The 26,985-nt window shown below is 38.5% G+C and overlaps 1 protein-coding gene across 1 annotated transcript in view; it reads left to right on the top strand.

The window, feature by feature from the left end:
- Positions 1-518: 518 nt before the first annotated feature.
- Positions 519-26,985, top strand: part of LOC149299898 (ATP-binding cassette sub-family C member 4-like) — a 99,447-nt gene continuing 72,980 nt past the window's right edge. The window contains exons 1-9 of the mRNA XM_089485851.1: positions 519-674; positions 14,187-14,377; positions 15,464-15,584; positions 16,347-16,568; positions 18,310-18,399; positions 20,911-21,074; positions 21,585-21,710; positions 22,198-22,447; positions 25,099-25,206. Of these exons, the coding sequence (XP_089341977.1) occupies positions 519-674; positions 14,187-14,377; positions 15,464-15,584; positions 16,347-16,568; positions 18,310-18,399; positions 20,911-21,074; positions 21,585-21,710; positions 22,198-22,447; positions 25,099-25,206 (1,428 nt within the window). The remainder of the gene's footprint in view (positions 675-14,186; positions 14,378-15,463; positions 15,585-16,346; positions 16,569-18,309; positions 18,400-20,910; positions 21,075-21,584; positions 21,711-22,197; positions 22,448-25,098; positions 25,207-26,985) is intronic.

The raw sequence follows: 26,985 nt of genomic DNA, 5'->3' as shown, positions 1-26,985 counted from the left end.
TTGGACCGAAACCAGCCCTTCAGCTCTCACCCGGACCCCACTCACCTTTCGCTCCCCCTGCCAGGCACGCTTCTGGCGGAGGTGAGGGGGGCGGCGTGACGTAATCTGGCGTGCACTTAGTAGCTTCTGCCAGGTTTAGGTCTGTTCGCCAATGGGATGAAGCAACTGCGAGGATGGGCGGGGCTATGTAGAGCTCGAGCTAGCGCTGCTGCCTCTGGGAAGTCTGGTCAGCGGAGACTCTGCTCTGCGGGAAGAGGCTGCTTACCGTGCTGGACCTTGGCACCCACAAGGTGTCCTCATGAACAGGCAGGCCGGGCACCCCCAGCAAAGAAGGCGGTAGACGCTATGGAGCCCGTGCGCAAGGAAGGCAAAGACAATCCCCTGCAAAACGCCAACTTCTGCTCAAAAATCTTTTTCTGGTAGGAAGTTCTCCGTCGTCTTGTTCCATTGTAATTGATACGTGACATGGCTGCTAGGGTAACACATGACAGTGCCGGCTGAGGTACACAAGGGTGTACATGTCGAGCCCACGTGTGTGTCCGGTAATAGCCGGCAGTAGAGAACGGCTGGCTTTACAGCTTAGTAGCCTTCCAGTAAACTCTGTAAATCATACCTTTCACGAGCCCTGCAGCTCGGTGCTAAAGCGGCTTCTCGGTACTTTCTACCCACTTAAGGTACGTCTTTGTGGTGTTTTCAGCCACTGTACTTGTGAGTAGGTGCGGGACGGTTCCAGGTGGTCTTCAGATAAAGGGTTTTCTGATTTAGCTATCACGATTCTGACACCGGATTGGGAATTATTGAGCCGGGGCAGTTCTTCTCGACATCGGGATATTGGCCAAGAGGAAGGAGAATGTGATGTCATTGTGAGCTAGATTTTTTTTTTTTTTTTTTTTTTTTTTTTTAAGACGTCCAGACCTATTCTTTTACTGCTTTTCTTAAAATGTTCGATAAAACAAAGGTGTCCACATATCCAAATATGTGTGTGTGTAACTATATATATATATATATATATATATATATATATATATATAACGTATGAGACCAGCTTCGCATGAGCTTTGGATCATGTTAAGGATGAAGTGGTCTACTAGCTTAAATCCCACTGTACATGGGGTTCGAGCATCAGCTACACAAGATCCACTTCGGTTGCATGATTCTCCAACGGCGAATGTATGTTTTCCAATGACAGGTAAGTGGTTTTCCATGACCTAAGTCACTAGTATTAAATCAAATCTAATTTCACACTAACTACCTAATGTAAATAAAAATGAATTCCTTAGGGTGAGGTAAAAATAAAACTATTTTTTGGCCTTGGGACTTACTTACTGTTTTCTGATTCTGTCCAGCTCATGATCACAGGGAAAAGGAGAGAGAGGGACAGAGAACAGAGACCAAGGCAGTGTTTACAAGCACTGTCTGTGTCGTTTAACTGTATTGGTGCATTTAATTGGCCCTGGCATCGATCACATGCACACAAGTGCAGGAGACCTGCTGTAAGATGACTGCTCCCGTTTAATGGAGCAGTCACCTACAGTGGTGAACCATGGATCAGAGTGATCACAATGAAGTGGGACCGATTTTTACCGATGACGTACTAGGTATGTCGTTGGTCCTCTAGGTTCATCTTTTTATGTCATCCCTGTTATATCATTGGTCGGTAGGGATTTAAATGGCCAGTACTTTATCTGGATTAAAAAAAGGATACATTTTATGGCTACAGTTCATGGTTTCTGTTCCCACTTTCTTTGTTACATATTTACACTCATTTAAAGACGCGCATCCTCTGTTTCAGACATGCAGACCTCTTCCTATGATGAGGTGGAATGGGGGAATCTCTTAATCATTTTACAAAGCACATTTTGCTATTTTGCTGAATACTCAACCCTAATGCCATAATATTTTGCCTGGATGTTACTTTATTTCAAACTTATACAACTTACTGTTCTAATGTTTCTAATGTTATTGTTTTATAACATTGTAAATAACAGGTTTTCAAAATATGCTCAATGCAGGTGACCTGAGGGTACACTTTCTGAGATACTGCCAAAGCATTCTGGAAGATTGCCTTGCATTATTAGAGTTCAGTTTAGACTGATAAACATAAGTGTCTTTCACTAGAGTGAGTTTGCATGTAATTAGAAGGAGCAGCTCTTGCTCAGCCCACCACCAAAAATGTTTTCACTGCCCCCCCCCCACTTTAAGTACATTTGATGTAATTCCACAAAGACTATTTTATTTTTGAGTTAAGGCTTTTTATGGTGAACCATTTTTTATTTTTTTTCTTTGTTTACAGAAAATATACATTCACTTTTCAAGTGTAGAAAAGCAATATATTACTATTGATACCAAAAGTCATTTTGCACAAGAATAAACCCCATGCTGAAAACCGAGCAAATAAAGGGACTATGCAGGGATCATATGACAGCTGAGTGCTGTATTTATCATTGTTTGCCCAAGCAAATATATGAAAGTTCTTTTATGCCTTCGTTGCCCCCCAGCTTTTTTTTTTTTGCAGGTGATGTATCTTGTATATGGTCACCTCTGACACTGGCTTATGTGGGATTTTGAGTGGTCTAATAGAACACCCTGTGCACATGGAGCAGTCTAATTGATATCAATATATATATTTTTCTTTTTTCAGAAAGCATCAAATGCATATTAGGTTCTTATTAACTCTGGTTCAATATGTTTCTGATCTGAGGTCCTAAACTCCGTTTAATGCAAAGAGCCCTCAAATTAACGGCCTTTTGGTGAATAGCAAACTTATTAACTAGTGAATGAATATCATATTATTTTTAAAGTTATTTCATATAAGTTGTCCAGGTGCATGTTTACTGGCCTCTACATTCTACCAAACCAAAATTATCCTGATCTGATAATCCTTGTAGTAAGATGTGTTTTGGTGCATTGTTTTATAGGGTGCTAATACATTCTTTGGCAATGCCAGAAGCTTGAGTTCTATGACAACATTGGGGCATGGCTTCTAAGAACAATAAGTAGATAATGTCAAAGGGCTATTTTTCTGCAACCCAGACACTAGGTAAATGTGTCTAGGTTATGCAAGTGCACAACCCAAAAGCCTTACAAAGAGTGATTTAATATATATTCTTTAAAAGGTAAATAATAATAATTAAAAAAAAAAACCCACCCCCCAACACTTACGATAGAGAGAAGCTGCAGCTCCCCACTCTTTCTGTGTTCTGGCTGTTGATTGGCTGAAACCAATGGGATTGCTTTCCTTGCGTACTCATAGGGTTCAAATTACCGGTAGTTCTCCCCTGCTCAATGCTGGCGTAAACTAGTGAGCATATCGCATGTCAGGAGATGGGTTTTACCAAACATATACCCTGTGCGGGAAAAAATGCATATAAAGGCATTCTACAGACGTCCCCTCCATGTACCAGCAATGAGTACGCCATATAAATTTAAAGCGACCTCTAAGCTATCTTATGCTTTAAAATGCATATCATGGCGAGCATCCCGAGCTTCTTAAAAGTCTTCTTCAAAAAATGTTTGCAGTATTTTTTTTAATTTATTCTTTTTCACAGCATAACGTCCTTACACAGACTATTTGAATGCACAGTTTAACAGGGTAGTAATTGGTTAATGGAGAGAAAAAAAATCATAATGATTTTGAGAAAACAAAGATGGCTGTTTTTATGTACTTAAGATGAATTTTAAGTACGGTATATATTGCTTACATTAATTAGTAAGCACAGTTGTAAAGGTTTAGTGTATATAGAGCTGAATAATTAATTGTAGCTATGGGAAAAGTGACAGATTAATCACACCTTAATCCAGTACATATGAAATGATAGAATGTCAGCATGTGATGGTATTGTTAACTTCGTCATGATGAAATCATTGATAGAATCCGGGTAGCCACATATAAACAAATCTTTATCATTCTTTTTGGGGTTTCTCAGAATGAACAGACAATGCAAAGAACGCTCTGCTGCTTTAACCTGAGTTGGTCTCCGGTATTGGTAATATTGTATCACACATGTTCTGAAAAAAGGTATAAATCTTAAGAGAAATATATTTTGTTGCGAATATAAAAAGGCGTATACAAATGAACTACTACATCGATATATTTTACAGTTTATTAGCTGCCCCATGTGCCTGTAGATTGGGTAAAGGGAAGTGCTGCACTTACTACATCTTACAATACTCCACACACCTGTCCAAAAACCTTTAATGACATACCGCTTTATAAACAACATGTGGTGATTCGGTGTGCGCTCAAAGGCAGCTGTGCCAGTGAATGGCAGAATGTTGCTGACCATTCTGTTATCCTAGCCATGTATTTACGGCATTTTAACCCTTTAGAGTTCAAGCTATGTACAGCAGGGCTCGACAAATCCCAGGCGCCAGGTCGCCATGGCGACAGAGCATTTTGTCCTGGCGTCTAGGTGTTTGTCAGCCTCTTACATCCAGAAAAAAATGTCCCCGCGTCACCACGCGGGGGCACTGCTGCTGCTGTCTGCCCAGGAGTATGGGCAGACAGCACAGCCACTCCGAGCCCGCCCCCGAGCCTGAGATCACTCCCACAGTGATCCTGTAGGCTGAAAACGCGGTTGCTGCAAAACCAGCAATCGTGTTTTCAGCTGCCACAGGCAGCTTCAAGGAAGGGGGTTCAGTGTTGATTGGGACCCCACACAAGTGTGGGGACCTGACCCAACACCCCCCTGCTGCCTGATCGCTCCATGAGAGCGACAGTGCAGCGTTAACCCCTTCAATGCCGCGATTAGGAGTTAATTCCTGTTTTGCAGGGGGCTCTGCTGCTGGTGGTCTGCCTAGAAGCCCAGACAGGCCAGCAACAGCAAAAACGAGCCCCCCACAAGCCCTTTGATGATTCCTGTAGGCATGGAAGCCTACAGCAGTCATCAAAGACTCCCCTCCCTGCAATGGCTGGTCTGTAGACCAGCAATTGAGTCCCAGCTGCCAGAGGCAGCTTCAGGGACAGGGGAGAGGGTTCTTCGGTCTCCACATGAGTGTGGACACCAGCCCCAACACCCCCCTGCTGCCTGATCGCTCCATGAGAGCGACAGTGCAGCGTTAACCCCTTCAATGCCACAATTGTGTATGACACATTCCTGGCATTGCAGGGGTTAACATTTGTCCCCACAAGCTTGTGGGGACTAAATATCAGTCAATGCTGTGCTCCAATGGAACATCAGCATCGAAAGAGTTATAAAAAAAAAAAAAAAAACAAACAGCACTGACCTGAAAGTCCAGGGTGCTTCCAGGTCAAATGCTGTGAGTTTAGTAGGTGGGCTGATGATGATTCCGATCACTCCTAACCAACTGTTAGTTTAAAAAAATCCTGGTTCCTAACTTTTTTACCTGGCGCCTAGATTCACAACAAATTTGTCAAGCCCTGATGTACAGTACTGTGATGATGTGCTCTTATCTCCTCCAGACAGTCTTGCGTGCAAGACTTTTGTTATAGACACATGCCTTGCTTTTAGAATAAAAACACAAGGTACCTTTCTATGGAGAGACAATGATGCTGATCTGTCTGGGACCGGCCGGCATCTTCTCTGTGAGTTAAAAAAATTGCCAGCATGCTGCCAGGTTATCTGTTGTATGTATTAGTCCCCATGCTTACAACATACAGGGGACAGAATTTTTAATATCACAGTTACTCCACCTTAAATAAATAGAGTAGAATGTATGTAAACAATCAAAATGGGTGGTGGTCTACAATATCCACCCCTTGGCCTGAATAAGAAGTGATGGGAGTTGAGAGGTGCATAAAAGGTGCCATACTTGTGAACATGTGTTTTCTACCTATATTGTATTTCTTTACCATAATTATGGGATTTTACCTATATACCATCATACGTGGTACCCTACAATACATAGATTGTAAAGTGTAAGCTGTAGATTGGGTTGTCTCTAAAATCTAGCTATAGCAAAACTGAAATGTATTTCAGGTCTCCCAAGGGGTCAGTCATGTTCTGACTTTTGCACTGTAATGTTTTAACTGTGCTGTTTCACCTGCTTTTAGTTTTGTTAATAAATGCAATATCAGAAACATAATTCTCAGTACTGCTGAATACCCAAACCCTCCCCAGATATTTGTTAAAGCTGCTGTTCCACCCAGGGCCTTCTCCTCCTAATGTATCGGTTTGTCGCAGTCTGTCATTAAGCGCTGCGTAAATTGTTGGCGCTATATAAAGAAAAGATGATAATAATAAAAATATCACCAGATAAATGCTGCATTCCGTAAAGAGATGTAAAAGAAATCTGCCATTTAATGTTTTTCTTCAGCGCTACTTAAAACCGCCATTGAAAGGTTTGAGATGCTAGAGTTGCTCAGAAACGACGCTTGTCATTCTTCTCTCCTCTATGTATTACAAAGCAGCAGTCCGACCTCCTACAGCAACTCCCACCCTTTAAACTACAAGACCTTCAAGCAAATGCCCCTTGACAGACACACAAATGCAGGAATAAGGTTATTTAGCGTGTATGGAGTCATTTAGGAATGTCTAGGAAAAAATGGAACCGCAGCTGTAAACTTTTGCCAAATAATTTTGGGTTTTTGCTTTAAAAACTGGAGGATGCAGGAAGCGGGAGAACACCTTTATAATGGGTAGCTTGTTTCCTGGATGGGAAGCATTAGGGAGTGATAGTCATGAAGCCAACATGGGAAAAGTACCACAAAAAATTGGTGACTGAGTCTCTTGCCGTAATGAAAGGGTAATGAAAACATTCACCAGTACCCTACATGTGATTATAACCTACAACTTCCTTCACAGTTCACGTAACAGATACACTTGCATTGAGCAAGATGTCTTCTACTATCATCTTATTAGGCCGGTTCTACAAGCAATTGATGGTCTTTAAGAAACCATTCTGTTTATCGGTAGAGATAAAAGTTCCTGGGTATATCAAAATTGTTACCTCACAAGTATGAAATTCATAATTATTTAGAAATCAAAATGTATTAATGAATAACTTTAGTACTTATTATTATTTATATAGTTGTCAACAGAAATAGCTTAAGGTAGCTTTGGATGGAAAGTCGCCAAGCTGTGTATTCTGAGAGGATTTGCCCATTTCACTAGTGAGTACCCCCAGGTGGCTCATTGTTAAAAAGAAGATCTAAGATACAGGACTGCTCCTTTTGAGTTTAAATGGACCATCTGACACCTGTGGCAGGAACAGACACTGAGTATAAAGTTAAAGAAAAAGTTGGCTTCTTCACATGGAAGATGTCTTCAAATCTGTGTCTAACCAAAAACAGATGAACAAATTTACCGTGTCTGTTTCTTGCTTATTTTTACACTTTTTTACACGTTGTTGAATTTCAGTAATTGGTACCCCCCCTTTTATATAATATAATGCATGCATGAAGCAGACTGGGTATACAATGTTAAGGTTAATCTGGAAAGCATGACTTACACCATTAAATAGTTTAGGTGTTTGCCTTGGCATTGAGAGAAGATATGTGAACTATGGTTAGCTATACAAGTACAAAAGGGTAAGAGGCTTATATTTGGATTATTAACAACTGGTTGGCTGCCTGGGAGAACGGTATGTAACCGCTTCTCATGGCTTGAGATAAATTACTCAATTGGTTTAAGAAAAATACTTCAAGTTTAATTTTCAAGAGGTAAGAGTGTAACGAAAATGAACCTACCCCTGAATAATGCCAGAGGAAATGTGACATTAGCAGTGGAGTGAATATAAAATATATACGTTAGCTGATTATAGGAGGACTTTGTTTATTGACACAGAGTGACTTAAAATCTGACTTAATATATTCAGTTGCACAAAGTCTACGTTCGTGAAAAAGCTTTAAGATAGAAGGAACATTTAGACTACCTCTAGATTGTAAGCTTGCGAGCAGGGCTCTCTCCACCAAATGTATCGGTTTGTCTTAGTCTGTCAATTCTTGTCTTGTCAGACCCCTTGAATTTATGTATTGTATTAAGTGCTGCGTAAACTGTTGGCGCTATATAAATAAAGGATAATAATAATAATAATTTAGACTACATAAGCTGAAATCCGATAATAATCAGTGGAGTGTTTGGCTTTTCCCATGAATTTATTATCCGTAGGATTGTTTTTATGTTGGCACCGAGAAGGTGCCTTTGAAGGACAAATCCAGTCTCACAGACTCTTCAAGGACAAGTAAGTGTTTCATAATCTCTATAGTTTGAGGTCATGAGGTGTTTACAAATCTTCAAGTTATCTGCAGGGAATGTGTGCTTTAAAACAAATTTACAGAAACCTACAAGAGTTTTAGAGTTGTTCATTCTAACTTATGTTGAATAATGGGCAGTGTAGGGAGTAGGAATGAAGTATTCTGGGATTCTTGGAGCTACCTGGGTGAACCTGTTTGGTCCTTTGCCATAACATTTGTGATCTCATGCCAAGTCTTGCTAATTTATTTCCTCCCCAAGTAAAAGTAATTACATCTTTTGGAAAATGTGTTTCTGAATGAGCACTCATATATCCTCAACAATTAGTCTAGACATAGAGAATTCAATTTACGGGGTGTGATAGGAGAATCATCCTCAAGGGATCAGAATGCTTACGCAGAACAATTAACTTCACTTACTTCCAGCAAACACATTTCCTCTGGCTGAAAAGGATTCTCGTCAAACAATGGGGCGACATGCAGACAATTACTGTCAGAAGCACGGCCAATGTAATCAGGAACAGTGGTGTGATTTCTTGTGCTCCATGACCGTAGGACTCAATGAGCACTTGAAGTCCTGTATGCTTTCTTGAAAATGCTGGGGTTGTGCTGGGAATTGACTTTTTTTATTATTATTTTTTAAATTCCTAGAAGAGTTTGAGATATTTTGGGTGCAGAGTTCTTGGTGGGTTTGGTTTTACTGGCTGTTCGCCAACGAAAAGAAGAGTTATGGAATGTTGTCATTTTCTATTTGGAAAGGCAGATTTTGTTTTAAATATGGTGAATCTTATCCGGTGCATCCTGTTTGTAGCTCCTAAGCCAATATAGTAGTGTCTGCTTCCTAACAGATACGAATTATTGTGTGAAAGTAAGAATTGGTGTAAGAAAGGGTGTACAAATCTTGGTCTTTGTCCTTACGGATCCTACGGCAAAATAGTTTGAGGCTCAGATATTTTTCCTGTAGCCTTTTCTGTAGTTGTCTTGCCATTATAAGCTCCACTTGTCGTTGTATTATTACTGTAGCTTCAAATACAACTTTTAATTTTTGACGATACAGAAATGACTTGTCTGTGAATGAGAAAATAACATACACATTATGCAACAGAGTACATTTAATTTGCACGGCCTGTGAGCAGTTATTACATGTCAACATGGTTATGAGACTGTCCTGAAACTGTTCCTCTTTCTCTAATAGGGTTTTCAGTGCGGATCATGCGTTAATCTGTAAATTGAAGTAAAGGTGAAAGTTACCCACCTAGAATTAGAGCCTTAGCTGTGGGAAGGGTGAACATTTGATTTGGATGTCAGTGGGTTATAGTGTGTGTTATAGCTCAGTAATCTTGGCCCGATCTGCTAGGCAAATAACCTGACTCCTTGTCATACTGCCTGTGGTAAACAATAGAATAGTGTTGTCTTAATCACCCAGCTGGACACTCTAATGACAATTTCTAAAGAAAATAGTTAAGTAGGACTTCATTTGCATTTCCATACGGGATCAGCTCAGTGTGGTGTTTTGAGCAGGGAAAGCCACTCACAGGAGTGACTTACTGGAAAATAACATGTTTGGTAAAGGACTTTTACACATGAATTTGACTTGGGGCATTTGGTGTGAAAACATTGCCCTGGGGCAAGGAGTTTGTCATGAAGTGATTTTGTGAAAAGAAAAGCCCCCGTATTACCCAAATTGACATTTAAATGTCTATTCTCTAAAATAATTCAGGAAGGCAGTATTTTTTTTTTTTTTTTTTTTTGTAACTTAATGTCAAAAGGGTTGTTGTGTTTAACCCCTTAATGACAATTGCCGGTCCTGGCACGGCACGGAAAAGCATGTGCTTTACGACAATTGACGTGCCAGGACCGGCACGTTTTTAAACGGGTGCAGAAAGCGATCTACTATCGCTTTCTGCACCCAAAAAGCGTTGCTGAATGCCTCGACCTCGAGGCATTCAGCAACGCCGCGATCGGCACGAAGGGGCCATCTCTGGCCCCTCCACGGGGCGTCAACATCCGGGCGGACGCCCGTTTTAAAAGCGTTTAGGAGGCGATCGACGATCGCCTCCTAAACTTAAATGGTGTCGCTGGAATGCCTCGATCAGGAGGCATCCAGCGACACCAAACACTAACCTTTTGATGGGCTGTGACCGCTCCGGAGAGCGGTCACAGCCGCGGCTGCCGGCAATCTTCGCCATCAAGGAAGATGGCCGCCGTCCTGTAACAGGAACCACAAATTTTAAAAGTTCGCTAGATGGTCCAGACCATCTAGAGAACTTTGGCTCCACTTGCAGGTTGAATACAGGTACTGCATTCACCATGCAAGTCAATGGAGCCCAGCTTTCTAATCACAGTGTGATTAGTAAAAATAAATTAAAAAATAAAATAAAATTAATAATAATTAGAAAATAATAATAAAAAAAACAGTAAAATTTAAAAATCATTTCCCACTGATGTCACTATCAGGGGAACCTCCAAGTTGAAAAAAAATGTTAATTTTTTTTTAAAAAAAATAATAAAAAAAAATAATATATATATATATATATATATATATATATATATATATATATATATATATATATATATATATAATATATATATATATATAAATATATTTTTGTGAGCAAGTCCTAAAATTAGCATATTAGCTTAAAACAATTCTCGCATGGAAAGAGTTAAAATACTGGCATATTAAATGCCCGTGGGGTGTCTACTTTAAAAAAATGTATGATTTGATGGGGTAAATTGAATGGGCCAGGTTCAACAACGTCCCAATTAACACGGGGGGAAGGATGGCCACACATCTAATTTCCAATTAGAAAAATGCACACGTACCAAATGTGGCCTTTTAGTTCCCCCAAAAAATGACACACCCATGCATGTGGGGTATCACTGCACTCAGGAGATGTTGCTGAACACATTATGGGGTGTCGTGTGACAGCGGCATATACCAGGAGCTGTAAATTCATACATAAAGTAGGTGTGTGTGGGAAAAATACACACACAAAAATATTACTGCAAACTTTGAAAAAATGCTGGTGGTAAAATATGTGCATGCAAAGAGTTAAAATACCAGCATTTAAAATACCCTGTGGTGTCTAGTTTTGAAAAATATATGGTTTTGTTGGGCACACTGAAATGGCCTGGCTCAAAGATGTACCAAATAGGGCATGGGCAGTGGATCCCAAATGCCAAAGTTCAACATTGAAAAATGCGCATGCCCCAAATGTGGCCCTTTTGCCCCCAAACAGCCAGGCAAAATCATTCATGTGGGGTATCGCTGCGCTCAGGAGATGTTGCTGAACACATATTGGGGTGTTTTGTGATAGTGACATAAACTAGAACATTTTAATTCATACCTGAAGTAAAATGTGTATGACAAAACAAATGCAAAAAAATGACTACCATAAAGTTTGACAAAGACTGGTGGTAGATATGGTGCATGGAAAGAGTTAAAATACTAGCATTTGGAATACCCTGGGCTGTCTAGTTTTCAAAAATATATGACTTGATGGGGTAAATTGCATTGGCCGGGTTCAAAGATACCCGAAATGGCACATGGGGGGAAGAATTACCAGATTTGGAAAAAATGGCTTTGAAATAGCAAAACGCTACCTGTACTTATTGCCCCCTAATGGGTAGAAAAAAGCAAAAAAACATAAAAACATTGGGTATTTCTAAACTCAGGACAAATAGTAGAATCTATTTAGCAGGTTTTTTCATTACCTTTTATAGATGAGTAAAAGATTTTTCAACTAAAAGTTAGAAACGGTCATTTTTTTCTAAATTTTTCACCATATTTTATAATTTTTTTAATAGTAAATAATATGATACAATCAAAACAATGTCATCTAAAGAAAGCCCTTCTTGTCCTGAAAAAAACAATATCTAATGTGTGTGGGTTCAGTAAACGGGAAAGAAGAAAATTACAGCTAAACACGAGCAGCACAGAAATGTTAAAAAGGCCATTGTCACAAAGGGTACAAAAAGTAAAATCAGCCTTTGTCTCGAAGGGGTTAAAAAAGTCTATGGAGTAGAAAATCACTAATGTAGTTAAAAGCTAGTCTGTAAAGTATTGCAGTGAGGTTTACTGCTTGATAAACAAACAGAAATGTGGGTTTGTTTAACAGGAAAGCTTTATATTTGAAGAATGGAATGGCCAAGGGATCTTTCCTCACCTCAGATATACAGTACCTTGCAAACATTTTCAGACCCCATCCTAATTCTCTGGATTCCAAATGTAATATTGGGATTTCATTGTGTATGATATTTTATTTTAAACCACTGATAATTCAAGTATTGTAAGTTTTTATTTTGGTAACGGATGTTCTATGCTATCCTTAAATTAGTGGCCCATACTGACCATGAGTACGGTATAGAACATCCTCTATTAAACCTGTATGTGATTTTAAGTACTGTATATTGTACAATTATTTCTTATATTAAATTGGATGGTTTTTAATGGTTTATATAGGTGGGTTATATTTTTTTATATCTATATATATAATACACACACACACACACACACACACACACACACACACATATATATATATACCGTATTGGCTCGAATATAGGCCGCACTTTAAAGTGGGGGTGCGGCCTATATTCAGGGTCTAGCGCCAGACGCCCGGGCATGCATCCTACTCCCCGATACGCTTAGACAGCCTCCCCTGCCAGCACTTTCCACGGGGGGGGGTGCCGGCACGGGAGGTTGTCTAAGCGCATCGTGCGGATGGTCACCGGCTGCGGAGGTTGTTTACCCGCATCGCCGCAGCCGGTGACCGTCCGCGCGATGCGTTTTACCTCTGCCCCCAAGACTTACCAGAGGAGACTCCCGGGTGTCTTGTGGGGGACATCTACGCAATACGCGTATACAACTTCCGGTGCCGGCACATCAGCTGAGTGCCGGCACCGCAAGTTGTGTACGCGTATTGCGTAGATGGCAGCATATCTCGGGGGTGGGGGGAGGAGGAGGACAGTGGCAGCATATCTCGGGGGGGGGGAGGAGGAGGACAGTGGCAGCATATCTCGGGGGGGGGGAGGAGGAGGACAGTGGCAGCATATCTTGGGGGGGGGAGACAGAGTGGCAGCATGTTTTTTTGGTGCTTTTTTAAAGAAAAAAAAGTTTTCTTTAAAAAAGCACCAAAATTTTAGGGTGCGGTCTATATAGGGGGGCGGCCTATATTATCGAGCCAATACGGTATATATATATCTGTGCGCACGCAACACTATATGGACAAAAATATTGGGACAGGGACTTTTATGACGTTGCATTCTAAATACATTAATATGTGTCTCTTTCAGCATACCAAAAGCATTTTTGTGTGTTTTTTGAAGAAAAGATCAAAGGGTTAAACAATAGACACATTTCCACATTTTCGTCTTTGCTCATATTTACCATGGGTGCCATTATTAGTGGATGGGACCGTGTGTGCATGTGTGTGTAAATACATTAGTTGGTGTAACTAAATATAACAATCCACACAAATGGCTAGTATTGTTAGCCATTTTATACAAAATATGAGATTAATCTTCTCATGAAAAACCATTTTGTTAGAGCAATTTTTTTTCTTCTTCGAATTAGTTTTTGTATTGCCTCTTAAACCACTGGAAACAATGAAGTGATAATTTGGTAGTGTAAGGATGTGTTTATAATATATACTGATGTTTGACACATATGCAATTATTATATCCAGTATCTTGACATTGGGTTAAAGGTATTGATCACCCTTTCTGTTGTGGTATATTGACAGAAAAAGGGGGAAAATGTTCATGAAACAATAATCTTAGATCTTTACTTGGTCAGTTCACTTATTCCTTGTGACACTGAATTTTGTGAAGTTATGTGCTGTATTTGGCAATTTGTTGGCTTTCTTATATGGTGGGTACCATTTCAAGCAACTGTAGGTTTTGTTTGATAGGCCAGTGTATACTAGGGGGTCATTGATAATGAGACTAATGTTTTATTTGATGGAAACCACAATGCAAATAGTTTTTTATGTTGTACTTTTCTGTTCTGCCTATCATTATCTGGCATTAGACTTACGGCCTTCAGCCTGCAGGAAGATTATATGTGATCTACGTGCTTCATAACCAAGGTATTCATTCTTTCATTCTCAGTTGGCTCAACTCCTTGTTTCTTATTGGCCACAAACGAAAGCTTGAAGAAGATGACATGTATAAAGTACTCCCCGAAGACACCTCAGAGAGGCTTGGAGAAGAGCTTCAGTGGTAATGGATTTAACTAAAAAATATGAACTTCTCTGCATGTAATTGCATCAGTCCTGTTGCCAGATTAATTGCATTTTACATGGTGATGAGTGAGCTTTACTAGTTCATGAACCTCTGAACAATTTTTGGTGCACTTAAATGATTTTATAAGAAAACCTTATAGCAAAATCCAAGGTGTGTCAGAGACTTTTACCACAATTTCATTCTGTTGTGTGTTGAATATTCCACAACTATATTCTAATTTCATTGATGATCCAGTCATGACAATATTAACGTAGCAAATCAATTTACTATTATTGGTGGATTCTCCACTGGGTTATTGCTTTCATTGCCCCCCCATCTATAATAAAAAGGAAGTGTTACATTTCAGCTAAAATCGTAACTGAAATCCATCCAAAACATCGGTTGTATTATTTTGTATAATGTTCCAATTTTAGGTTGTTTAGATTTTCTTATATCCTCCAGAGACGTAGACCAGAGGTAATCATGCAAATTCCTTTCCCTTACCCGTGACCCATCCAATGTAAAATGGATGTCCATTCCAGTCCATCTGGAATTTGTAACACAGTTCTTGGACTTTACCTACAATGTTTCACTGGACTGTGTTTGAGCTTCTGGTGCTAGGTGACACAAATAGTGAAGAAGTAGCCTGAGAAATAGTGAGGATTACCTTGTTGGAAAATCAAGCAGCATTAGGTCTTTGTATAAATAGTAGCCCCCATTCCCCATATGGTCCTGACTAGTCTCCTGGTGCTTTTGGTCCAACTCATGGATTTAATTGCAACAACTGTTTAGCGTCTATATTACGCTCTTATCCCTAACATCAAGGCATCAGTTTAAAATGCATGTTTAAACAGCATCACGGCAGCTCAGGAATACAGTTTTAGCTGACGACTAGAAGGGAACATGCGCAATGTATGCATAGCTCGGCAGTCTAGAGTCGGAAATTCTGTCAGGTGGTGACCCAAGCCTCTTGTGAGATTATCTCTGATCCCAGAAAAATAGATAAATCATTGATCTATTATTTGGAATAATAAAGCTCTCTCTTTACCCGGTTTTTAAATTTGTATATATATTTTGTTTCAGGTATTGGGAGGAGGAAAAACAAAAAGCTCAAAAAGAAGCACGTGCACCACGTTTGACAAAAGCCATCATACGCTGCTACTGGAGAGCCTATTCAGTTTTAGGGTTTTTTACATTTATTGAGGTACATAATTTAATTTTTTTTTTTTTAACTCTTATAACTTAACTTTTATATTCAACCCTGGATTTGTACCTGCTACTACTATATGTGAATGAAGCATGGCACGCTAATAGGATCGGTCTACTGATGTAACCTTTAATTTACACACCTATCGTATAGTTATATATATATATATATATAATATATATATATAATTTTTTTTTTTAATATATAATATAAAGTAGATAAGTAGAACCGTTAGAACATGTAATTCCTTGTATTCTATATACTTGTTTCTCTCTCTAAATAATGTCACATGGTACTGTGGACTTTGGAGATAATCTAACCAATATTTTTAATTTCTAACCTTGATAATGTTTTATTATCTTCTGTACTTAAAAACAAAGGTAAACAATTAATAGTTTGTATTCATTTTTATCAAGGACTCTTCTAAAACTTAGCTGATGCAAAGTACTTGAACCTCTTATAAATACACTCTAGACAAATGTTTTGCCTGATTTTGTCTAGAATTGTTAACAGTTCTACTTCCTTGGCCTTTTTAATGAGATATGTGAGTTATCTGTTACCACTTAAACTGATTTATAAAAGTACGGTGTGTTCTTTCCTGCTTAGTTGCAGTAAAATACTATACTTGGCACCATTGCCTGATAGAACAGGGCAGTGATTAACACTCATATATAATCTGTCTACTATTAAAAGAATTATCTAACTTAGTTGCATTCGACCAGGGCCATGCTTTTAAAAGGTTGTTTCTTCTCTGTTTAGGAAAGCATTAAAGTGATCCAGCCAATATTTCTTGGAAATGTTGTGAGTTACTTTGAGATCAATGATCCCAGTGATGCAGCCTTGGCTAATGCTTATATCAACGCTGCCGCCTTGTCCGTCTGCACCCTCCTTTTAGCCGTGCTGCATCATATCTACTTTTATCATGTTCTCCGAGCCGGTATGAAGCTTCGAGTAGCCATGTGCCACATGATTTATAAGAAGGTAAGAGTCTCCTTCAGAAAACCTAAAACATGCGTGTTTTGTGCTAAAAGGACCTAAACATTCTGAGAAAGGGAAAATCAGTTAGAACCCTATTTTTGGCTCGAAGTATTTTGATATATGCCATAAAATCTCTGGAATAAGACACATGTGTATAATATACAGGTATAACTTCACACTAAATGTTGTAGGAAAAAGGGGTGAATTGTGCTTATTATACCAAAAATGTTAAAATATATATTTTAAACAAAGCACAAAATCAGTGCACACAAAGCAAATACAATTTAAGCATAAATATTGTGGATTACTATACACTATATTGGCTAACCCACCACTACGTCAAAGTACTCCAATTTAGGCAAATTCTATATATCGTAGATATACTACCCAAAAGCGCCTATTTGAAGCACAGAAAATAATACAATGCTATTATTAACATTTTGTGTCTTTGTGCTTCAAACAGGTGCTTTTTAAGTAGTGTTTGCTACTGATTTCTTGGTTTGTTGTGTGTGTACATGTTGGTCATTTAAGCAGCACCTGAAAATATGTGTTCCCGGTTTCTTCTACTTTTGCAAATTTGGCACACTTAAATCAAGCTGATTTAAAGGTTAGACAAGGATAACACAAGTAGAGACAACATTCAGTTTATAAATTATGATTCCATGTGTAGAAGGAAAAAAAGCTATCCAACGTGAAAAAGTATCTGCCCCCTTAGTTACTAAATCAACCAGTTAAACAATTTCATTATTTCAATTTCACTAGAAACTGTTGATTTTAAACATGAAATAATTAGAACCTGTATTACAAAGTGAACAAGCCTAAAATGTCTCAAAAGACAGCACATGCTGCCATGATCTAAAGGAATTCAAAGACTTTTCCAAGGCACTGGGACTCCAGTGAACCAAGGTGAAAGCTATTATCTAGAAATGGAAAATCTGGAACCCTGGTGAACCTTCCTAGGAGTGGCCGGCCTACCAAAATTCCTCCAAGAGCATCAACGACTCATCCAGGAGGTCACAAAAAAACCCCAGACTGCATTTTGTGTTTACTCATGTTGTCCTTCTCTTATATTAAAATCAGTTGGATGCTCTGAAACATTTAAATGTGTCAAATAACCAAACATAGAACAAATCTGGAAGGAGGCAAATACATTTTCACAACACTGTATGTATGTGTGTGTGTGTGTGTATATATATATATATATATATATATATATATATATATATATATATATATATATATATATATATATATATATATAATGTGTGTGATATATTTTTTATACAGTACTGTGCAAAATGTTTAGGCAGGTATGAAAAAATGCTGTAAAGCAAGAATGCTTTAAAAAGTAGTAGCATGTATATTTGTGATACATTAACAAAATGTAAAGTGTAAATCAAATCAATATTTGGTGTGACCACCCTTTGCCTTTTAGGGGTGCTGTAATCTATAAAATTATGTATGTGTGTGTGTATATATATATATATATATATATATATATATATATATATATTATATATATATATGTGTGTATATATATATAATATATATATATTATATCACACGTGTGGAACTTTGTTCAAGCCTGGGGATGTAGTTTTACTGTTCTAACACAAGTTAGTTGGTCAAAACAGCCAATTAATGGATTAAATGCTTGATTTAGTGCTCTGGAAAGACTGGTTTGGTAATGTATGAAATTTTATCTGTTTCTTTTCTTGTCTTTTTTTTTTCTTTCTTTTTGTAGGCTCTTCGTCTTAGTAACACTGCCATGGGAAAAACAACCACAGGACAAATAGTAAATCTCTTATCAAATGATGTGAATAAGTTTGACCAGGTACTGTTAGATTTTGTTGTGAACAATGTACTATTATATAAATCACATTTCTTTTGTCCTTGTGCATAGAAATGGTGCTGAAGAGTAATTTCATGTATGCATAGTTCAATGGAACAGAGCTTAGTTTTTAACCCCTTCAGGTGATCGCGGGGGCGCTGCTGCTGCTGTCTGCCCAGGAGTCTGGGCAGACCAGCACAGCCTCTCTAAGCCCGCCCCCAAGCCTACGATCACTCCCATGGAGTAATTCTGTAGGCTGAAACCGTGATTGCAGAAAAACCTGCAATCGCGTTTTCAGCTGCCACAGGCAGCTTCAGGGAAGGGGGTGGTGTGTTGCTGCCTGATCGCTCCATGAGAGTGTCAGTGCAGCGTTAACCCCTTAAGGGGTTAATTCCCGTTTTTTTATGGGGCTCTGCTGCTGGTGGTCTGCCTGGAAGCCCAGGCAGACCAGCAACAGCAAAAACGAGCCCCCACAAGCCCCTTGATCAGTCCTGTAGGACTGATCAAAGAGACTCCTCCCCTGCAATCTCCAGTCTATGGGAGATTGTGTCCCAGCTGCCAGAGGCCCCACCCCCTCCCTTGCTCAATTACCCCCTACCCCCCATCTTGCTTAATTAACCCCTTCAATGCTGCGATTGTGTATGACCTCCATCGCAGCATTGCAGGGGTTAAAATTAGTCCCCACAAGCTTGTGGGGACTAAATATCAGTCAATGCTGTGCTTCAATGGAGCATCAGCATTGAAAGAGTTAAAAAAAAAGTTTAAAAAAAATATATATAAATAAAATTAAAAAATAAATAAATTAAAAAAATAACAGCACTGACCTGAATTCCAGGGTGCTTACAGGTCAAATGCTGGGCTGATGATGATCAGATCACTCCTGGCCAATAGGAGTAATCGGATCATTGTGGCAGCCCATGGATGACCCTGCCCTACAAAGAGAGAGGGGTCATCTAGGGTAATTATGAAAAAACACAAATTATTAATATAAAAAACCCCAAAAACATAATTATTACCTGATCACTTGTCGGTGACATGTTAAGTCGCTGATTATTGATCGGTCTCCCTGATTGATGTCGGCGGCCTAAACCTGTCACTTACAAGTAATCTGATTTAAAAAAAAAAAATTATTTAAAAAAGTTTAAAAATTGAAATGCGCATGTTACAGTTTTGCCCTCATAGCTTCCTCAAAAAATGCATGAACCATGCATGTGAGGCCTTGTTGGTGGACAAAATGTGGTGTTTTCTTCCACTGTTGCACATATGCTGTGCAAGAAATAAATTGCAACATTGAAATGTATTCGTTAAAAACGCAATAAAATAAAATTTTTCCGTGAACTTTGGGAGACATCAATGAAGAAATGGCTGCCTGAAAACTGTCAAAATTACCCTAGTTGAATACCTTGACTTGTCTGCTGTTCAAAAATATATAATTTTATGGGGTAATTTACAGTGGGGGGCTTCCAAAATCTCCCAAATGGGATACGGGCCCAGTAAACCAACTGAAAATTCCAAATTTGAAAACTAAAATGCACATGTTCCCGTTTTGCCCTCATAGCTTCCTCAAAAAATGCATGAACCATGCATGTGAGGCCTTGTTGGAACCGAGGGATGTTGGTGAACACAATTTTTTCTGCAGTTGCACCTATTCTATAAAAAAATGTAATATGAAATCTAAAGCCACAATGCAACATATGCAAAAAAAACCCCAAAAATATAAAAATACCTCAAAATTTGGCAGCAATTGGCGATAAAATCCCTGTTTGAAAAGTGTCAAAATGACCCTAGTTGTACACCTTGACTTATCTACTGTTCATAAACATATAATTTTGGGGGGATAATCAGTATCTGTGACAACTATTGCAGTTATTAGATTACCATGCCAAATTTGAAAAAAATTACATTTCAAAAAGTGATGCATGCCTTGCAATATTTGCCCTATACTGGTCAAAATAGATGAAAATCCTGGCCATATTGGGTGGTTTCCAAAAAGGAACAAGTTAATGAATATATTTTGGATATTTTTTTCTCATTGGTTCAATGTGTGTACAATTTGTATGTATACAAAACTGTTTTTTTTAACCCCCCCCCCACTTTTTCCAGTTTATTTCAAACAAAACAATGTACTACCCAGCTTATTATGGTTTCAAATGAAAGCCCTACTTGTGCTGAAAAAAACAATATATGATTTGTGTGGGTGCACTAATTAATAAGAGAGAAATTACAGTTGAAGAAAGACATGGCAAAAACACAAAAACGGCTCTGGTCCTTTAGCGACACCTTAGTATCAAAATCCCGGTCCTGAAGGGGTTAAACAATAAGCCGTGGTTTATTGTTTGTTTTTATATATGCATGCATTCAGTAAGCACTAACCAGTGTGGATTAACCATGGAAAGGTGGTTGTTATACTGCTTTCTTTGTTTTAATGTGACATATTGATATATGCCAAACATTTTAAGGCTTAAAAAATAGTGAAATTGTGCAATACAAATTTTAACCTCTCATCTTTAACAGGTTACCATTTTTCTTCACTTTTTGTGGGCTGGCCCTTTGCAAGCCGTAGCTGTAACCGTGCTTCTTTGGATTGAAATTGGCCCGTCGTGCCTTGCAGGAATGGCTGTGCTAATTATATTGATGCCTTTGCAAACATGTCTTGGTAAATTCTTCACTTCTTTAAGGTAAATCATATTTGTATATATTTTTAGTAGCATTTTCATTTTTTTTTATTTTTTTTTTGTGTCCATGTGTTTAGACGTAAAATATGTTAATATTAGAGGTCGGTAGCAAAGATAATTTTGGCCACCTTTGGGTTTATGATGTAGGCAAAATGTTTTGTCTGCCCATTTAAAAAATATATTATCTCTACTTCTTTAACAAACAAAGGTCATCCCTATGTAGGCACATGCCAGTGTGTGTGTGTTTTTTTTTTTTTTTTTTTTGTTGCCAAAAATTAGTATAACCTGTTATTCATTTGTAACTTTTATTCCAGATTTCCTGGCTTATTATGTTTTTCAATCCACTTGGTATTATATTAATATATAATAGTAGTTTATCACCAGTGCCCTTGCCTGCTTGCTTACGGTATTGCACAGGGCAAAATTTGCTAAACAAGTTGTAAAACTGTGTCTTGTTTGTAACAGCATTTTGTGTAACTTGTGTATCATTTGTACGTTTTTGTCTTTCTTTAGGGGCAAGACAGCAGCCTTCACAGACATCAGAATTCGCACCATGAATGAAGTAATATCCGGAATGAGGATAATTAAGATGTATGCTTGGGAACAGCCATTTACAGAGCTAGTCAATAACATAAGGAAGTATGTGTTTTTTTTTTTATTTAATCTTACATTTTTATACATAGCTGTACATGGTCACATCTACACCTCTGTTTACTGGTTAATATACTGGGAATACTTTTTTAAAATGTTCTCTATTTTGGATCTGCTCCTTTCGTTTTAATGGCATGTTGACATGTTAAACAGATTGTATTGCCAGTGAGATGGGTGGATGCAGATTTCAGTGCAGACCCCTGGAACCTCTAGATAATTCATTGGGATCATGCAAATGCCTATGAACCCGCGTGCAGTAGGCTCGATGGTGTTGTATGCCAAGAAATAATTGGCGATGTTATTAAAGTAAACAAACCGCATTGGTAAAGCAATAATGGTTTGTTTTATAGAAAAGGCACTTCTCCTTTCGATAATGTTCTCCAGCATGGATCCAAGAATGTGTTTTTAACAGTATTTTACTTCTCTGTGTGGTTTGAAGGCATTAGTTTTGCTTTTTTGCATTTCTTTATTTTAGGAATGAGATATCCAAGGTACTCCGAAGCTCCTATCTTCGTGGAATCAACTTGGCGTCTTTCTTTGTTGCAAGCAAAATCATCGTGTTTGTGACTTTCACCACGTATGTTCTGCTTGGCAATGTTATCTCTGCAAGTCGAGTGTTTGTTGCAGTGTCCCTTTATAGTGCAGTGAGACTCACTGTGACTCTCTTCTTCCCCTCAGCTATTGAGAGGGTATCTGAGGCAAAAGTCAGCATAAGGAGAATCAAGGTACAGTGCGTGCAAATGTCATTTGTTTTCATAACCATTCATTTTATACATTTAGCCCATCCCTTGTCATTTCTAGCCAACTTCTTCATACTCTGTTGTCTTATAAAACAAAATCCACACTGTTATCTTATGATTGACTACACAAGGATTATTATTATTGTTTTATATAGTGTTTTCATATCCCTCAGCGCTGTCCAATGCGTATACAGGGATATACCAAGTAGTATATGTAACATGACTTGATTGTTATGTAAAACGAGAGGAAAAGGAGCTTGCAGTGTAGAGAGGAATGCAGACAGTAGTGTTAAATTTTGGTCATCAAAAGATCCATTGTGAAAATGACAAAAAAACAAACAACTTACGGTGAGAATGTAACAGGAACTAGAAACATAGTAAGGGTGCTTCACTGGGGAAAAAGTCTTCCAAAGAACGGTAGCACCGGTCACAACATGGGGTCACAACACCAGTCAGGGTGCAGGAACTACTGAAGCATATTCAACCATTATAGTAACAATAACTTTCTTAAAAAGCAAGCTGTTTTTTATTATGTATGGAAAGTGATTCTGTCACAAAGTAGTCTTATTGCCATAGCAACCGATTGAATGGTCCAGCGAGGAGGACCATTCAACTGGTTGGCATGCTGACCAAGAGCGTTTTAAACTTTGATACCAACCCCCACCATCTCATAAATCACTTTTTCAGATTTTAGTGGTTTGGCATTCCAAAATGTTAATCCTCTTCTTAATCTTCTCTGTGTGCATGTGGAATGGCAGTAGCTCCTTCTTTCTTGTTCTGATCTGCTATTGCATTCAGCCAGGCATATGTAGACTCCCCTTCTTTGAAGATGAAAATAGGCATACATGTTCACTGCTTGCTCTCGAGATATGACATCACAGTATCTACATTTCAAGATTTTAGTAAAAAAAAAAATAAAAAAAATACAGAACCCCTCTAAAATAGTTTTCATAAATAGTTCTTAGTTACAAACATAACAGAACATGCCATGCTGTGGCAATTGTATCGTATGTATAGTTTGCCGCTGCAGTGTTGGACCAGTAACATTGAAACCCCCCCCCCTGCTATGATCTGAAATTATATAACCTTATAGGTCATCTGTAAAGTGCCCAGCAATCAGTACAAGACAGCCATTGATGTTGCAGACTAAGCATGGGACCTGATAGATAATATATGCAATTTACAGCCAAACGTGTATATGTATCGGACTGGCCATTAAAAACTAGTTTAAAGGGATAGTGCCATGTCCCTGCTAGCACACAAACTATAGAAAAGTGCATATTAAAGTGTTCCGTGAGTAATATTCATTTTACCTAAACAAAAAAAAAATATATATAAAAACAAAGCACTTACCTGACACAGAAGAGGCTGCTCCGCTGCAGCAGCTTCTCTCCTCCATGGTCATACTATTCTTGCGGCTGATTGGCTGTTGGAAGCACTTTCCACATGTACACACAGGCGTCTGAACACACACCTTTCTACAGCGTGTCCCCGAGCCAGCGCTGGAGGGGAATATATCGTGTGCCGGGAGATTGTTTGACGCAGAAGCCTTGATACACATAAGGCTTTTGATTTTGTTAGCCCCTGTTCTGCCGCTTGGAAAACCAGAACCATGAGATTTAGACAAAAACCCAAATCATCCTTACAATAGAGATTTAGGGTATTCGTGAAAACGGAGTTCCTTGTTCAGATTATCAGAACAAATGTTTTTGTTTAAGCAGACATATGGTTTTGATTGTAACACCATCATGCATTTCGAAACCCCTAAATATATAACCCTATAATCGCTTCAGAATGTTCCACAGGGCTGTTTAAATTTTTTTATTTTTTTTTAAATAATTATGTTCAACATGTTGTCCTACAATGTAAATACCTCCTTGTTCTTGCATTTTTGCACTTTCCTTCAAGTGATTAACCTTTGGTTTAAACAGTGACTTAATACGTTTCCACGCTGCCAAAAAAGGCAGGAGGCCTCGGAAGTAAAATCCTTTAATACTGTATTTTTTAGAATTTTTTTTTTAATCTACGCTATGTTTCAGGGCAAACAAGATGCTAGATTTGCTTAAATCATCAACAATATTTTCCCTCGCCCTTTTGTAGTTGAGAAGGGCAATCATTGACTTTCAGGGTAGTTACGATTGCACCATGTTTCTAAAAGTCATACTTTTGAGTGGTCATGGCTTTCTTTGGATGAAGAAACCAAAGTTACATTTTGATTGTCTTCCTGGTGTTTGAGGCCAAGTAGGCTTCCGTATGGTCACTGACCACATCTGTTATTTAATACAGAGCACAAAAAAGGGTATACTCAGCCGATACCATTTAGAAATGCCTGTCTAACGCAAAAATATTGGGGATTCCATCACACTGGTTGATGCCACAACATTAAAGTACCCCAATTCCGGCAAGTCCTATTTAATAGAACATTAAAACTAACAATATCCGTGCTCTGTGGCAGTGATACATTTGGAGTTTTTATTTAGGATAAATTTCAATTCAAGCCAGACTGCTATAATGTGCTGCTTGGAAGCTTAACTTTTCAAGGCAACTGTATTTAGTGTTTTATTATGTTTCAGATTCTATTTCTAAATGCATTAGCTGGTATTCAGATACTAAAAATCTCTAAACCTATGTTTCAGAATTTTTTATTGCTTGATGAGATTACCAGACCAGCTCTTGAAGAGACGGATGAACCGGAAGAAAATCTGCTGGTGCAAATCCAAGACCTCACAGGTTACTGGGACACGGTAAGAAAGTGAGATGGCGTTGACTTTGCCTAGTGTTTAATTTCCTGCCCTTGAGTTGTCTTCAGAATGCAATGTTTTGGTACATGCTGCTCATTTCATTTTACAAGATGCCTAAATTATGCTTTCATAACACTTATCCGAGCACTGACGGGTTTACAAACAAAACTTTGGCTGGCACAGTTTAAATGTGGGTCAAAGTGTTCAGGGTGGTTTTTTTCTGTATATTTTTAAGGTTACCTGGAAGCATCATGGTAAGGAATAGGGGGAATAACATTAAATACAGAAAAATATAATAAACCACTAGGCTGCCCCTTCCCAGCTGATTGCTCTTTGTATCCTTTTACTTGTTTTATAGGTAGAGCAACATCAAATAATTTGAGAAGTGTCACTGTGTGTGTATGTATGTATGTATGTATGTATGTGTGTGTATATATATATATATATATATATATATATATATATATATATATATATATATATATATATATATATATATATAAAATGTCAAAAAATAGAGTATTGCAGAGTATGCGGTGATACCTTTTTTATTGGACTAACATAATATTAAAAAGACAAGCTTTCGAGAGTTATCCTCCCTTCATCAGGTCTGAAGCAATACTAATCAACATGATAGAGGTTACAACTTAAAACAAGTGATGGTATAAGGTGGGGGGGGGGGGTTTGTTCTGTCCCTGGGTTATCTCTCCACCTCTCTGCATTTCTCACCTCCAGACCTATTATTTACGACACCCCACTCAACCCCCCCCACCTTATACCATCACTTGTTTTAAGTTGTAACCTCTATCATGTTGATTAGTATTGCTTCAGACCTGATGAAGGGAGGATAACTCTCGAAAGCTTGTCTTTTTAATATTATGTTAGTCCAATAAAAAAGGTATCACCGCATACTCTGCAATACTCTATTTTTTGACATCGTGTCTGCTGGACTAATACGGCTTCACCCTTTTACATATATATATATATATATATATATATATATATATATATATATATATATATATATATATATATATATATATATATATATATATATATATATATATATATATAATGTGTGTGTGTTAATTCATTTAAACAATTTTTTTAATAAAAGCTATGATTGAGAAAAAATATTTTGGTTTTATTTCCTTCTATTTTCCAACCTGCCCCCCAGTTATGCACATCTGCCCCAGAAATGCCTTATACCCCCTATATGCCACTGTGCCCCATGATATGCATTTTAACCCTCTAAATGCCACTGTGCCCCATGATATGCCTTTTAACCCTATATGCCACTCTGGCACTTAGAGGTTTAAAAGGCATATTATGGGGCAGAGTGGCATATAGGGAGGTTTAAAAAGGCATTTCTGGAGGCAGAGTGGCGTATAGAGGTTTAAAAAGGCATTTCTGGAGGCAGAGTGGCATTAAGGGGGTTAAAAGGCATTTCACAGAGCACCCTGCCTCCAGAAATGCCTTATGCCCCCCATTTAACACTTTCCTCCCCCGCCCCACTTACCGGTACTTCTGAGTCTCCTGTCATGTAGCTGGGGCAGCGTGTAGACTCACGCTGCAGCAGGAAGGAGGCGTGGCTAGCAGCGGGGGTTGTCTGCGTGCATCGCGCAGACATTCCCCGGCTGTCAGAGATCAGAGTTCCCCGCGCCGGTGTCGGAACTCTGATCTTTGACAGCCGGGGAATGTCTGTGCGATGCAAGCAGACAACCCCCGCTGCTAGCCACGCCTCCTTCCGGCTGCAGCGTGAGTCTACACGCTGCCCCAGCT

The sequence above is a fragment of the Sceloporus occidentalis genome, unplaced genomic scaffold (assembly GCF_023333645.1).
Source record: "Sceloporus occidentalis isolate IW3139 unplaced genomic scaffold, rSceOcc1.0.p SCAF_27, whole genome shotgun sequence".
NCBI classification, from domain to species: Eukaryota; Metazoa; Chordata; class Lepidosauria; order Squamata; family Phrynosomatidae; genus Sceloporus; species Sceloporus occidentalis.
This window is presented reverse-complemented; position numbering and strand designations above follow the sequence as displayed.